This window comes from Budorcas taxicolor, chromosome 10, assembly GCF_023091745.1.
Source record: "Budorcas taxicolor isolate Tak-1 chromosome 10, Takin1.1, whole genome shotgun sequence".
Classification (NCBI taxonomy): Eukaryota; Metazoa; Chordata; class Mammalia; order Artiodactyla; family Bovidae; genus Budorcas; species Budorcas taxicolor.
Genome location: NC_068919.1, coordinates 27,490,879 through 27,505,977, shown reverse-complemented (window position 1 = coordinate 27,505,977; position 15,099 = coordinate 27,490,879). Strand labels below are relative to the sequence as shown.

Below are 15,099 nucleotides of genomic sequence, written 5' to 3'. Positions count from 1 at the left end.
GTACTTCACACCTGCTCAATGTTATCACAGATGAATTTTTTTTTATAATCTTTGTTTCACAAGGATTTGGAGCCACCTGTGAGAAAAAAATATATATAGTAAAATAGTCACATCATTGGTCCTGAGAAAGTATAAATCAGAACTGAGATGTTAGCCCTAATAGGTAGGTGGGGTGGGCATGGCACAAAAGAGCACAAAGGCAAGGAAACCATTAACTCCCACAGACTTGCTGTAATAGCGCCACAAAATCACCTGAGTTCCCAGGCAGTCAAGGCAAGATAGAAGTGCTCCCAACCATTCAGTTCACACATCCACAGGGAGAACAGAATCTGTTCACCAGGGAGAAAGCACTCATTTATCAAATATAGAACATGACATAAAATTCACCGAATTAAGTACCTTTTGTATTTTAAAAAATAAACCTATTTTAATAGAAAGCTGAGGACAAAATGCAAGAGCCAAATGCTATTTCCATGGATGTGCAGTGCCTCTTTCTTAATTTTAAATCAGAATTCCCACATGAGCCTGTGTTTGGGGTGGTGACTAATAGAGATTAAATGCGCAAGGAAAGATCTTGGATGAAATGTGGTGTCAATGGTGAAAATGGTTTTACAATTAAGCAGCAGATGAATTTCACAGAGTGGGCCAGGGAAATTCTCAAGTTGGACCAGTGTCTAGATTCAGCTCAGTTCAGTTCAGTTCAATCACTCAGTCGTGTCGGACTCTTTGTGACCCCAAGAATCGCAGCACACCAGGCCTCCCTGTCCATCACCAACTACCGGAGTTCACTCAAACTCAAGTCCATCGAGTCAGTGATGCCATCCAGCCATATCATACTCTGTCGTCCCCTTCTCCTGCCCCCAATCTCTCCCAGCATCAGGGTCTTTTCCAATGAGTCGACTCTTCGCATGAGATGGCCAAAGAATTAGAGTTTTAGCTTTAGCATCAGTCCTTCCAATGAACACCCAGGACTGACCTCCTTCAGAATGGACTGGTTGGATCTCCTTGCAGTCCAAAGGACTCTCAAGAGTCTTCAACACCACACTTCAAAAGCATCAATTCTTCGGCGCTCAGCCTTCTTCACAGTCCAACTCTCACATCCATACATGACCACTAGAAAAACTGTAGCCTTGACTAGACCGACCTTTGTTGGCAAAGTAATATCTTTGCTTTTGAATATGCTATCTATTTCTTCCAAGGAGAAAGTGTCTTTTAATTACATGGCTGCAATCACCATCTCAGTGACTTTGGAGCCCAGACAAATAAAGTCTGACACTGTTTCCACTGTTTCTCCATCTATTTCCCATGAAGTGATGGGACCAGATGCCATGATCTTCGTTTTCTGAATGTTGAGCTTTAAGCCAACTTCTTCACTCTCCTCTTTCACTTTCATCAAGAGGCTTTTTAGTTCCTCTTCACTTTCTGCCATAAGGGTGGTATCATCTGCATATCTGAGGTGATTGATATTTCTCCCAGCAATCTTGATTCCAGCTTGTGCTTCTTCCAGCCCAGCGTTTCTCATGATGTACTCTGCAGGGTGACAATATACAGCCTTGACGTACTCCTTTTCCTATTTGGAACCAGTCTGTTGTTCCATGTCCAGTTCTAACTGTTGCTTCCTGACCTGCATACAGGTTTCTCAAGAGGCAGGTCAGGTGGTCTGGTATTCTCGAGATCTCTTGAAGAATTTTCCACAGTTTCTTGTGATCCACACAGTCAAAGGCTTTGGCATAGTCAATAAAGCAGAAATAGATGTTTTTCTGGAACTCTGTTGCTTTTTTGATGATCCAGCGGATGTTGGCAATTTGATCTCTGGTTCCTCTGCCTCTTCTAAAACCAGCTTGAACATCTGGAAGTTCACAGTCCACATATTACTGAAGCCTGGCTTGGAGAATTTTGAGCATTACTTTACTAGCGTGTGAGATGAGTGCAACTGTGCGGTAGTTTGAGCATTCTTTGGCATTGCCTTTCTTTGAGACTGGAATGAAAACTGACCTTTTCCAGTCCTGTGACCATTGTGTTTTCCAAATTTGCTGGCATATTGACTGCAGCACTTTCACAGCATCATCTTTCAGGATTTGAAATAGCTCAACTGGAATTCCATCACCTCCATTAGCTTTGTTCGTAGTGATGCTTTCTAAAGTCCTCTTGACTTCACATTCCAGGATGTCTGGCTCTAGGTGAGTGATCACACCATCATGATTATCTGGGTCGTGAAGGTCTTTTTTGTAGAGTTCTTCAGTGTATTCTTGCCACCTCTTCTTAATATCTTCTGCTTCTGTTAGATTAGAGAAGCCTAATTCCAAGACAGATAACCCCAGATTTGCACAGTGAAGTCACTGTATCAGGCCAGCCAGTGGGAAGGCTCCATGCTGTGTGGTCATTCAGAGACACACTTTTCTTCCATCTAGCAGCCTCACTGTCCCCCAGGACAGGACTTCACAGATTTTATGTGTTTGTAAATCTCTTGGGAATTGTGTTAAACTGAAGGCTGCGATCTGATAGGTTTCTGGGGGTAAGTCTGAGCATCTGTATTTCTGGCAAGTTCCTATGTGATTCCAGTGCTGCAGGATCTCACTTGGAGTGAGGAGACCCTTGGGATTTGTAATCCTCCCTTGGATCTCCACATCCCTCTGGAAAGGGAGAGTATAGGGGCCAGGTCTGAAAGCAGTGCACATCACATCCACCCACTTTCCGCTGGCTGGAACTCAGTCACATGACTCCACAGCACTGCAAGTGTGTCTGGGAAGCGTAGCCTCTGTGCATAGGACGAGAAGGAGGCAGAGTCTGGTGACCACTGGGAAGTACCTGCCACAGCCAACAAGCACCCCAGAGGTCACTGAGATGCTTCCTCTCCATCAGGAAGTACAGATGACCCCTAAGGACTGTGTCTGCATTTCCCCAGGGTGGACTGACCCATCTACATGCCCTTCACTTTTCAAGAAAAATTTATTGGGATATAGTTGATTTACAATGTTGTGTTAGCTTCAGTTGTACAGCAAAAGTGATTCAGTTATACACATATTGATTCTTTTTCAAATTCTTTTCATGCATAGTTTGTTACAGAATATTGAGTTGAGTTCCCTGTGCTATACAGTAGGTCCTTGTTGGTTGTCTGTTTTATATACAATACTGTACTTGTGTTAATCCCCAGTTTCAAATTTATCCTCCCATACAACGTTTCTCCTTTGGTATTGATAAGTTTGTTTTTGAAATCTGAGTCTATTTCTCTTTTGTAAACAAGTTCATTTATATCATTTTTAAAATTAGATGCCATGGATGAGTGATATCATATGATATTTGTCTTTCTCTGTCTGACTTAACTTCACTCAGTATGACAATCTCTAAGTCCATTGCAAATGGCAACGTTTCGTTCTTTTTATGGCTGAGTAGTATTCCATTGTGCGTGCGCGCCACATCTTCTTTATCCATTCATCTGTTGATGGACACCTAGGTTGCTTCCACATCCTGGCTATTGTAAACAGCGCTGCAGTGAATGTTGGGGTGCATGACCCCAAGAAACGCCTGGTAAAAATAAAGCCTGAACACTGTCAGCACATTCTTTACGGCATCGTTTATTTGTAGGTGATGTACTCTTCCATTAGGCTGTGTGCTTTTCAGAGCTTTTTTCCTCCTCACTGATCCTATTGTATGTGGATTAAGCTCTACTTTCCTTCCGGCTGTGACAGCAAGGCTCCTACAGCCATCACTTCAAGGCAAAACAGATGAAAATGTGTGCTAGGCTGGATGATAAGTATTTAATTTCCTGGCCATCTATGGGCTCTTTTCTTAGAGGAACAAATTATCCTCTGGGTTTCCAGTGCCACGGTCATATGTTTCATGGAGTGGTAATAGTGAGAGTCCTCCATAAAACTGCCTTTGCAGTGCTTTTCTGCTTGTCCCATTAATGTGCTCTGTATTTATTTGGAATGGAGTTGACATTCAGGGAGCCAGGTAGAAAACTGGTTTGTGAGAATTATGGATACAAACCCCATCAACAACATGAAGCCATCCAACCCCACTAAGCATGGAGTCTTTGGTGGCCACTGAAGACTGAACTGGGGCTGCCCCCTCCTTGTCAGCGTAGCCTGCCACGGTCCTGGCTGTTATTCATCCCCTGCCGTTTGCACACTCCTCCCCCTGGGGGAAAGAGGGAGGAGCAGTGCCTGGCCCCGCATGTTTGCTCTGCCACGCTGCTGCTGCTGCTAAGTCACTTCAGTCGTGTCTGACTCTGTGCGACCCCATAGACGGCCTCCTACCAAGCTCCTCTGTCCCTGGGATTCTCCAGGCAAGAACACTGGAGTGGGTTGCCATTTCCTTCTCCAATGCATGAAAGTGAAAAGTGAAAGTGAAGTCGCTCAGTCATGTCCGACTCTTTGCGACCCCGTGGACTGCAGCCTACCAGGCTCCTCCGTCTATGGGATTTTCCAGGCAAGAGTACTGGAGTGGGGTGCCATTGCCTTCTCTGGCTCTGCCACACCAGGAACATGAAATATGGATGAATGAGGATTCAGCGCAAGGAGACTGGGCAGGCAGGCCAGTGCTTGGGAGAGGTGGCCAGGGGCTGTTCCCACTTCCTGGCAGCTGGCATATGAGGTGGTTTAGGAACAGCTCGTGGTAGATCTGGTAGATTCAGGGTCTGCCTGGTTTGCTCACTCTTATGGTTTACTCTCACTCTACAGGGGAAAAAAAGCAGGTGAAACATTTCTGAATAGGGATTTCTAGGAAGATAGGGATATCTTAGCTTTCATGGTATCATAGGAGAAGACCAGCATTCGGAATCTGCCCTATTGTCCCCTCTACCCCACCCATGCGAGGATCCCAAGCCTGCCACAAGCAAGGGACCTTAGCCAGATGGAAATCTGAGTGTCTTTCAGGAAACCCTGTGTGAGTGCCTGCTGACCTTGTGCAAAGTGCCCCCAAGGCCAGGCAGGAGCACATGCTTCAGCTTGAGGTCCATGGGGGCCCTTCCAGCACCTACCCTGAGAGGAAGTTGTTGCCTCACTTCATCCTAGTCCTGGACCTGGCTGGAAAAGAAACCTAGACAGGCTATCTTCAGAGCTCAGACTCTTACCCACTTTAAGAGAACAGGGACCACAGGTGGCGTGCCTAGTTTGGAGGGATGGGTCATAAGACTAGGGCAGAGTAGCTAGAAAGGAACCCAACCTCATTTCCCCAAGGGGCAGCAGGCACGTGGGCATCACTCACTCATGTCTGGTGAGGCAGGTGTGGCTTCCTTGACTCTGAACAGGTGCTCACACCTGTCACCTGGCCCTTGCCTTCGTGAGGCAGGCTTCCTTCCTGTGCTGTGGCCATCAGGTCCTGCCCACTATGCACCCCCCTCGGGTCCTAAGGTTGGCTGGGGTGTGTCCTGCTGCAGGTTCTGGATGTGCTGTGTTCCCTCTGTCTCTGCGATGGGGTCGCAGTGAGAGCCAACCAGAATCTCATCTGTGACAACTTGCTGCCCCGGAGAAACCTGCTCCTGCAGACACGGCTGATTAATGACGTAACAAGGTAAGGCCACCACCATCACTGCACATGCCCATCTTGTCCCCAGAAAGGAAAGGAAGAGTGCTGATCTCAACTCCAAAGCCACCTACCCATCATCTCCATTCTTATGTGACCACATAAGATAAGACCAGCAAATGTGAACATCTTTTAGGGCCTTGTACTTCAACCCCTTCAGCTGAATTTCTCAAATTTCTCCCCACGGAGTAAACATATCACCTGAGGACTAAAGAATTTGGCCTAAGGGAGTGATCTACCATGTTTTATTTTAAACATGAATGCATATCTTATACCTTCTTCATAACATATTTTATTTTGATGTACCAACATTTTTTTCTAAAACTCTTTTGATAGAGTGGATGTCCCATGTTGAGACCACAGTTTCTTTTATCCTCTGGCACTTGGCCATTTACCCCCAGGGCCATCTGTGAAGGCCAGAATGGTCTCATGAAGAACCGTGGGGGTCATGAACTCCCTGGACCTGGACTAGGGAGCAACTTCAGCAGCTCTCCACCTGGGCTCCCTCCCTACTCTTCAACATGAGAAAATAATGTCCCCTCCAAAGTGCAGAGCAGGTTCAGGTCTATAGACACCACACAGGCTTTCTTCTAGGTATCAGTATGGTTCTTCCCTTGCCCACCCAAAATGGACACGGTATTATCCCAGGACAGTGGACCTCTAAGCGTAGGGTTCCAAGAAGAACAACTCCAAGTGGTTTGTCCCAAGCTTTTAACCATTTTTCTTCTGGATACACTAGAATCTCTATTTCTTAACAAGATTGCCTAATACTGATGTATCTGCCCCCCCACCTTTTTTGTCATAGAGGTTGAATTTTTTCCAGCTTTATTGAGGTATAATTAACAATAACAAACAAAAGTGTAAGATATGTAAAGTATACAATGTGATGATTCAACGCATATAAACATTATGAAAGGATTCTCTCTCCCCATGAAGTTAATTAACACTTCCATCACTTCACACATTTACCATTTTTAAATGAGAAGATGTGAGTCCTCCTCTCTTAGTGAATTTCGGTTTTATAATACAGTGTTATCAACTGTGTGTGCGTGCATGCTCAGTCACTTCAGTCATGTCCCCATGTGACCCCATGTGACCCCATGAACTTTAGCCCACCAGTCTCCTCCATCCATGAGGATTCTCCAGGCAAGAATATTGGAGTAGGTTGCTGTGCCCTCTTCCAGGGGATCTTCCCAACCCAGGGGTTGAACCTGCATCTCCTGCATTGCAGGAGGATTCTTTACCCACTGAGCCACGAGGGGAAGCCCATTATCAACAAAGTCACCATGTTATATCCTTAGACTTTTCTCGTCTGATAAGTGAAAGTTTGTGCCCTTTTACCAACTTCTTGCTCTCCCCCTGCCCCTACTCTCCAGAACTACTTTTCACTTCTCTCTTTCTAGAAGTCGGACTATTTTTTTTAGATTCCATGTGTAAGTGATACCATGCAGTATTTGTCTGGATTATTTCTAATAGTGACTTCTTAATGCTTTTAAGAGGCCATTATTATTAATGCCAATGGGGAAAAGCTTAAACCAATTTACCAGAACCTGAGTAAGTCATTTCTTACACTTACAGAAAGAGGAGTTTGCAAGCATACAACTCTGCATGATGTTTTCAGCATCTTTACTTATGGTTGGCACTCAATAAATGTGTGTTGCCTTGAATATTGGAAGATATATCATTTATATTTTATAATGGAATTAATGTTGTCCTGACATCTCCCACTAAGAACCTGATCAAGTGTTGGAGGCTTGAAGATTATTCTGCTTTAGAACAAGACAAAAATCATGAAATTGCTCTTGCTCTCAGTTTAATTGGGCTTTCCTGGTGGCTCAGACCATAAAGAATCCACCTTCAATGCAAGAGATGTGAAGATTGTGAAGATGCCCTGGAGAAGGGAATGGCAACCCACTCCAATATTCTTGCCTGGAGAATCCCATGGACAGAGGATCCTGGTGGGCTATAGTCCACAGGGTCGCAAAGAGTCAGACATGACTGAGCGACTTCACTTTCACTTTTTGGTTTAATTGGGCCCATGCCTCCTATGGTCTGGTTCAGTTTGCTTTCCTATTTCTTAAGAGTCTGTAGGTGCCACCTGTCTCATGTTTAATTTCAGTATTCGGCCAAACATCTTCCTGGGAGTTGCTGAAGGCTCAGCACAGTACAAGAAGTGGTACTTTGAGCTTATCATCGACCAGGTGGACCCCTTCCTCACAGCAGAGCCCACGCATCTGCGGGTGGGCTGGGCCTCTTCCTCTGGCTACGCTCCTTACCCCGGAGGTGGAGAAGGATGGGGAGGCAATGGTGTTGGTGATGACCTATACTCCTATGGCTTTGATGGACTTCACCTCTGGTCAGGTGAGCACCTTGCCGGAGCTTCGGCCCCTGATTGTTCAGATGGAAATGGTTACTTCTTGTTGAAACGATACAGACTCAAGTCTCAACTAAGGAGATGGTTAAGTAGGAAGCACATCACATCTGAAATGAGACTGCCCTGCTTTTTTGTATATATGATTTTATGGTTTGTTGGCTGTGCTGGGTCTTCGTTGCTGCATGGGGTTTTCTCCAGCTGTGTGACAAGTGGGGGCTACTCTCCTGGTGCACAGGCTTCTCACTGTGGTGGCTTGTCTTCTGCAGATCACAGGCTCTAGGGTGCATGTGCTTCCGTAGCTTAGTTGTGGCACTAAGGCTCAGTAGTTGCAGTTCCCAGGCTCTAGAGCACAGCCTCAGTAGTTGTGGCACACAGGCCAAGTTGCTCCCAGGCCTATGGGATCTTCCCGGACCAGCGAGCGTACCCATGTCTCCTGCACTGACAGGTGGATTCTTTACCACTGAGCCACCAGAGAAGCCTGAGACTGTCCTCTTTTAAACCATGAGTCTGTACTTCAGTTACATCATCTAGTACAGATCCCTTAACTTTTCTCAAGCTCAGTGTCTGCTTCTTTACAATCCTAATTGCATGGATTTGTCGAGGTTACATGGGCAAACAGGAAAGGAGAAAAAGACTGAGCATTTATTGACTTTGCGTAAGCTGCATATCTTTTGTACATTTTTTTCTTTCATTTTATCCTTACAATGACCCCCTACAGTGGATAATATTGATCTCATACTACAGACATGGAAACTGAACACAAAGATGTTTAGTTAACTTATTCGCAGTCACACAGAGAAGGCTCCATATCTGACTACAAGCCTGTCATCTTGTGGTTGTAACATGTTGCGTTGTAATACACTTTATTACAGGTGTCTGGATCTGTACCTGACACACGGTAGTTGCTAATCTCTTCAAAGATTTCAAAACTTCCCTTTTCGATATACATTTATGCTTTCCCCAGAAATGTCCACGGTGGTTGCCTGTGGAGGAGTGATTTGGCTTCTGAATGGGTGGAAATGTAAGACTAACCCTCATACTTTTATCCACAGCAGAGGCTCTACCCCTCCCCTCTCCTATCTACAGCTTGTCTTATCTGTATCTTTTGCAAAACTGGAACTGGAGGTATTGTGTCCCTTATAGAAATTCTATGGTAAGCATTGTGCTGTGTGCCTCTTACATAAGGAACCAGGACATACAATCTTCCTTAAATCCAGTACCAGGGAAAAGTTTGTATGTACAAGGCAGACCTATGTATTTTCATTTGTAACCGAGAACTACAAAATCCATCACATTTTCCTCCTTCCTTTAGCTTCCAGCTAAAACCAATAGCTCAGGTCCTAGTGACATGTTTCTTACAGTTGATTTTTACTTTCAACTGATCAATATTTTTTAATCTTTGTGCTATTTTATATTCAGTATAAACATTTTTTACCTCTTAGGAATGGTGCAAATGTGTTTGTTTATATATGTATCTGGGATCATTTATAAGAAGAAATTGCCTGATTCTGTATTTTGTGTATCCCAGGGGACAGTGTGTTGCACGCAAAAGTGGGTACAAAATGGCAGGATGATAGAGTGAAGTGAATGTCTTGTTCTCTTATCCTCCCAGTTTAACTTGCCCTGGTTCCATTTCATGAGGGATGAAGCTGGGTCTTCTCTGGATTCTCAGAGCCCCACTGTAGGGCCATTGTTTCTGTGGTCATACAGTTGTAGTAACCTTTAGCTTAGGTTATCATCAGATGGCATAAGGATCTCGGAAAGTTATCTCTGGGGAAGTGATTTGAAAAGAGTGAATGACTCTTCTCATATACCTACAGCTCCTGAGTTTAATAAAATTGAACCTGTAGGGGGATGATTGGGGTTGAGGAGAGAAAAGCATTGCCCACTGCCTGCTGGTTGCTGCTCAGTTCCTGCCCTCTCTTCACCACGACCCACACATATTCTCTGGATCCCAGCTGTATGCGCTCAGTTGTGTCCAGCTCTTTGCAGTCACATGGACTGTAGCCCATCAGGCTCCTCTGTCCATGGAATTCTTCAGGCAAGAATACTGGAGTGGGTTGCCATTTCCTACTCCAGGGGATCTTCCTGACCCAGCGATCGAATCTGCATCTCTTGTGCCTCCTACATTGGCAGATGGCGTCCCAGGTGGTACAGAGGTAATGAATCCCTCTCTGGATCCCGGGCTGCACTTATGGAGAACTCTGGATTGACTGAGGCAATATGAAGTCCACCAAGACCCTTGGATGGAGCAAATTGGCCCCTAGTTTCAAAGGAAAAGCAGCCATTCTCAAAAGAAAACATTTATTCCATCTTTTCCAGATTTCACAGCCCTCCATGGGGCACTTGACATATCCCTTTATAAAAATTTGCAAAATAAATGCATCAGTGCGTCAGGAGGCAGAGAACCCGCTCATTGCACATCCAGAAAGCACTGCTATCAGTGCATTTCAGAACCTGGACATCCATCATATTGTAGGATCAATCCATCCTATTGTGTATCATTCCAGGAATGTACAATGCTCCTTTTTTCTTTCTTATCCACTCAAGACCAGAAAGCCAGGTGAATATTACCCACATAGTAATATAACTTCACCTAGGAGCACTTTGGGGGTCTTCATCACTCAATGTTCAGCATCTGGGTGAGATGTCAAGAAACCAGCATCCACAAAATTGGCATCTTTTATGCTCACTAAAACACAAAGCTTCCTTGGGTCTGGGCATCACTCTGAATTCTCCAGCTTGCGCCCAGGTAACATTTATCTTGCAGAAGACAAAACAGGTAAATATGTCAGCGTGTGCACCAGTGGAAGAAATAAGGTTTCTGTTAATGACTCCACCAGGACAGCAGTGAATTTTGGACTGTCTGATGAAAAGGTAATAGTTGATGTAGAAATGGAGTGGAAGTGATGCTCCAACTTACTACAGGAGAGAATAGAGGGTGGCGAGGGAGAAATGGTGGATGCTGGTCTGACCATTCTTCTTCCTTTCTTGAGATGTAAATGTCCAGGTCCACTGCCTGTATTTCTTATTGGAATATAGTTGATTTACAATGTTATGTTAGTTTCAAGTGCACAGTGAAGTGAATCAGTTATACATATATCCACTTGGTTTATTTTTAGAGTCTTTTTCCATATAAACTGTTACAGAGTACTGAGTAGAGTTCTCTGTGCTACACAGCATATTCTTATTAGTTATCTATTTTGTATATAGTAATGTATACGTATCAATCCTAATCTCCCAATTTATCTCTCCCCACCCCAACCCCCTGGTAACCATAGTTTGTTTTCTACATCCGTGACTCTACTTCTGTTTTGTAAACAAGTTCATTAGTACCCTTTTTTTTTTTTTAAAGATTCCACTTATGAGTGACATCATGTATCTGTCTTTCTCTGTCTGACTTAGTTCGCTCAGTGTGACAGTATCTAGGAATGGGAAAATGTTTGCAAGTGAAGCAACCAACAAGGGATTAATCTCCAAAATATACAAACAGCTTATTCAGCTCAATATCAAAAGAATGAATAATCCAGTCAAAAGATGAGTGGAATATCTAATTTGACATCCCAAAGAAGACGAACAAATGGCCAAAAGGCAAATGAAAAGATGTTCAACATCACAGTTATTAGGGAAAAGCAAGTCAAAGTTGCAGTGAGGTATCACCTCACACCAGTCAGAGTAGCCATCATCAAAAAATCCACAAACAATAAATACTGAAAAGGGTGTGAAAAAAAGGGAACCCTCCTACACTATTGATGGGAATGTAAATTGGTGCTGTCACTAGGGAAAACAGTATGGAGGTTCCTTAAAAAAACTAAAATTAGAACTACCATATGACCTAGTGATCCCACTACTGGGCATATACCCATAGAAAGCCATAATTCAAAAAGATACATGCACCCCACTGTTCATAGTCACATATTTTACAATGTCCAGGGCATGGAAGCAACTTAAATATCCATTGCCAGATAAATGGATAAAGATATAGTACATATGTACAATGGAATATTACTCGGCCATAAAAAGAACAAAATGATGCCGTTTGCCACAGCGTGGATGGTCTATTACCTTTAAACTTATCTATATGCATAAATTAAGCCACAGCCTTGAGTTGGACTTTACTACTTATTAAAGCACAAAGGATGTTGCTGAAGTTGGAAAGGATGGCAGAGCCCCGAATACTTTTGTCAATAGAGAAATTTAAGAAGCAGCAGCATGACTTTGGAGTGATGCCTGGGTTTAAATCCCAGCTCTTCACTTACTTGGTTTTTTTGACACCCGGCAAATTACTTAACCTCCCAGATACTTGGTTTCCTCAGATAAAATGAAGATGGTACAAGACTTTTAGGAAATTTAAATGAGATGAAGGATGTGAAGTTCTTGACACACACTAAATGCAAAATAAATATCTCTTCCTGACTTTTATTGTCTATGAAGTCAACTATCATAGAGACCAAGTGCAGAGTTCCGGGCATCTCCCTCGAGACCATGAGAATTAGCTCCATCCTGAGAGAAAACAGAGCCCAGGTTCCATGATGAATAAGGAAGAAGGTTTCAAAGTGACATCCTGGGAAATATGAATGAGTTTTTCCTCTGTGTAGGAGGAGGGCAGCCTTCATAGGTCTTCACCAAAGCCTATGAAGTTTCTTTCGATCATCAGCTGTACAAATATCCCCCATCTGAACCCTGCCCAGCCCTCCCTACAGACTGCTGAGTCAGCTCAGCCACTGAATATCCTTTCAGAGGAATGGCTCTTTCCTTGTCCTGGCATCACTTTCCCTCTCCCGATACAGCCTTTACATATGTAGCCTTTCAGAACTGCAGTTGGGGGTGAATTTGGCTCAGAGGAGCCTATAGAGTAGGGCTTCCTAGGTGGTGCAGTGGTAAAGAATTTGTCTGCCGATGCAGGAGATGCAAGAGATGGGGATTCAACCCCTGGGTTGGGAAGATCCCTTGGAGTAGGAAATGGCAACCCAATCCAGTATTCTTGCCTGGGAAGTTCCATGGACAGAGGGGCCTGGCGGGCTACAGCCCATGGGGTCACAAAACTTGGACATGACTGAGCATGCACACACATATACACACACACATACACAGCCATATAATATATCACTGGTTAGGGAGCAATTTCATAGGCGGCAATCACACCCCCTCTTCCCTTGTTGTAAATTTTCCCCTTGAAAATTTTGAATAAGCAAAGGAATTCACCTTCTTAAGAGATAAAGTGATACAGAAAGTAGATGAATGGAATAAAATTCTTTCCTGATTCCTTAGCACTTCTGACTCATCAGGACAATTTGACGACAGGGCGCCTGCCTCCCTACTAGGATGAGCTCCAGGGTATTGGTTCATCTATCAAAACACAGCCCACTGTGACTTGGACTTTTCCAACCACAGTGCTATATGTAAAGGATTCAAGAAGTAGCTGTAGGACACCACAGTTTTGATGTGTTTGAATCTTCTCTGTTTCCACATGCCTGAGTATTTGTGTTTACGTTACAACACCAAACTCTGCGGTGCCTGGGGCAATGGAAGTGCTGCGTGGCAGTGTTTCCACTTGTCTACATGACTCATCGGAAGAAATAAAAGCCTGCAGTAACACATCCTTAGGTTCATTTGAAGATGTGTGGCATGTGATTAAGTGGCTTTTTCCTTCATCTTAAAAATGCTAGGCTTGAAATGGCCTTTCAAAGCCCTCTGGGACCTTCCAATGGTCCTGAGCCTATAAGTCAGGGATTTTCTTGAGACTTACAGAAGCCACAAGGCTTCCCAGCCTGTCCCAATAGGTGGTCTCTAGGATTACTCAGAGTTCCTAATATCTGGCAAAGCAGTTAAAGCGATTTAGAAAAACTCTCCATGTCATATTTGCCTCTCCTTTCTACAGCATCACATCCCTGTTGGTTGTGCCAAAAGCATCCAGAACATTTTAAATGTATTTGAAAGTGCCTGTTTAGAGCATGGTCTTTCAATAGCGATTGACTGATTTTTCAGTAACTCGGTTTTCAAGTCACTTTCCTGGACTCAGTCCTCAATGCTATGATTCTCTGTACTGTTGTTTTTACCTAATAGTATAAAGGACATAATATCCAAACAATATGCTAGTAAGCTTATCTTCTGTTAACCTAGTAATGGAAGTGTCTGGAGTTATACGAGCAATAGAAATACCATTTATTGCAGGTTGCACTGTGTCAGGCTCTTCCAGTTACTCTCATGGAATAATTAATTCAAAACTCACAGTAACCCCAGGACATTTTTATTTTCATTAGATGGATGAGGAACCTGTGTCCGCAAAGGTAAGTGACTTGCCCCGGCTCACACAGTAAGTAGCAGCACCAGACTCAAGCCCAGGGAGCCTGGTTCTGGAAACACCCTTTACTGCCACGTGCAACTGCCTCTGCAGAGATACACAGGACATAAGTCATTGTCTTGTCAAAATCATGGGAATAATAATTTTCTGTGCTCGGTCACTCAGTCATGTCTGATTCTTTGCAACCCCATGGACTATAACCCACCAAGCTCCACTGTCCATGGGATTATCCCGGCAAGGATACTGGAGTGAGTTGCCATTTCCTTCTCTAGGGAATAATAACCATACTTTAAAAACCTCTTGACAGCATCACTGTGAGCATTACTGTCCCCGTTTTGTGGACATAGAAGCTGATTTTTTAATGAAATCACAGCAGATAAAGACTGGGTATTTGAACTCAGCCCTTTCTGTGGCTCTGAGACTGCTCTCACCCCTACCCGACCCCCTTGCCACCTCATTACAGGCAATTGGGAAAACAAGCATATTGTTTAAATGTGGAGGTAGGACCCTTCAGAATCATCTGGAGTCATTAAAACCCTCCTCAGGTAGAGATTGCTTCTTCCAGATGGGAACAGTTTTATGAAACAGAATGTACAAAAGCAGTCTCACAATTCCATCATTTTCTAGTTTCAAATCTTTACTTATGTTTTAGAGCTGATGTACTTTATCAAATGACCTTTTACAACATGAATGTTACGTGAAATGGACTCTCTTATTCAAATAGACTTCTCATTACATTGCCCTAAGCACTTGCTAAGCACATACTTCATATCCAGTGATTAACCACAGTCTCCCTTCAGTTTCTGGATAACATTGATCCCAACTCTATATTCTCTCTATGTTTTAAATATAGGCTCAGACTACGATTTCAGCTTGCCTACAGATGCTCTTAGCA

At 43.8% G+C, this 15,099-nt stretch overlaps 1 protein-coding gene across 1 annotated transcript in view; it reads left to right on the top strand.

Annotated features, from left to right (window-relative positions):
- RYR3 (ryanodine receptor 3) overlaps nucleotides 1-15,099 on the top strand; it is a 573,341-nt gene that overhangs the window by 311,294 nt on the left and 246,948 nt on the right. Inside the window, exons 17-18 of the mRNA XM_052647070.1 lie at nucleotides 5,381-5,514; nucleotides 7,646-7,887. Coding sequence (XP_052503030.1) covers nucleotides 5,381-5,514; nucleotides 7,646-7,887 — 376 coding nt within the window. The remainder of the gene's footprint in view (nucleotides 1-5,380; nucleotides 5,515-7,645; nucleotides 7,888-15,099) is intronic.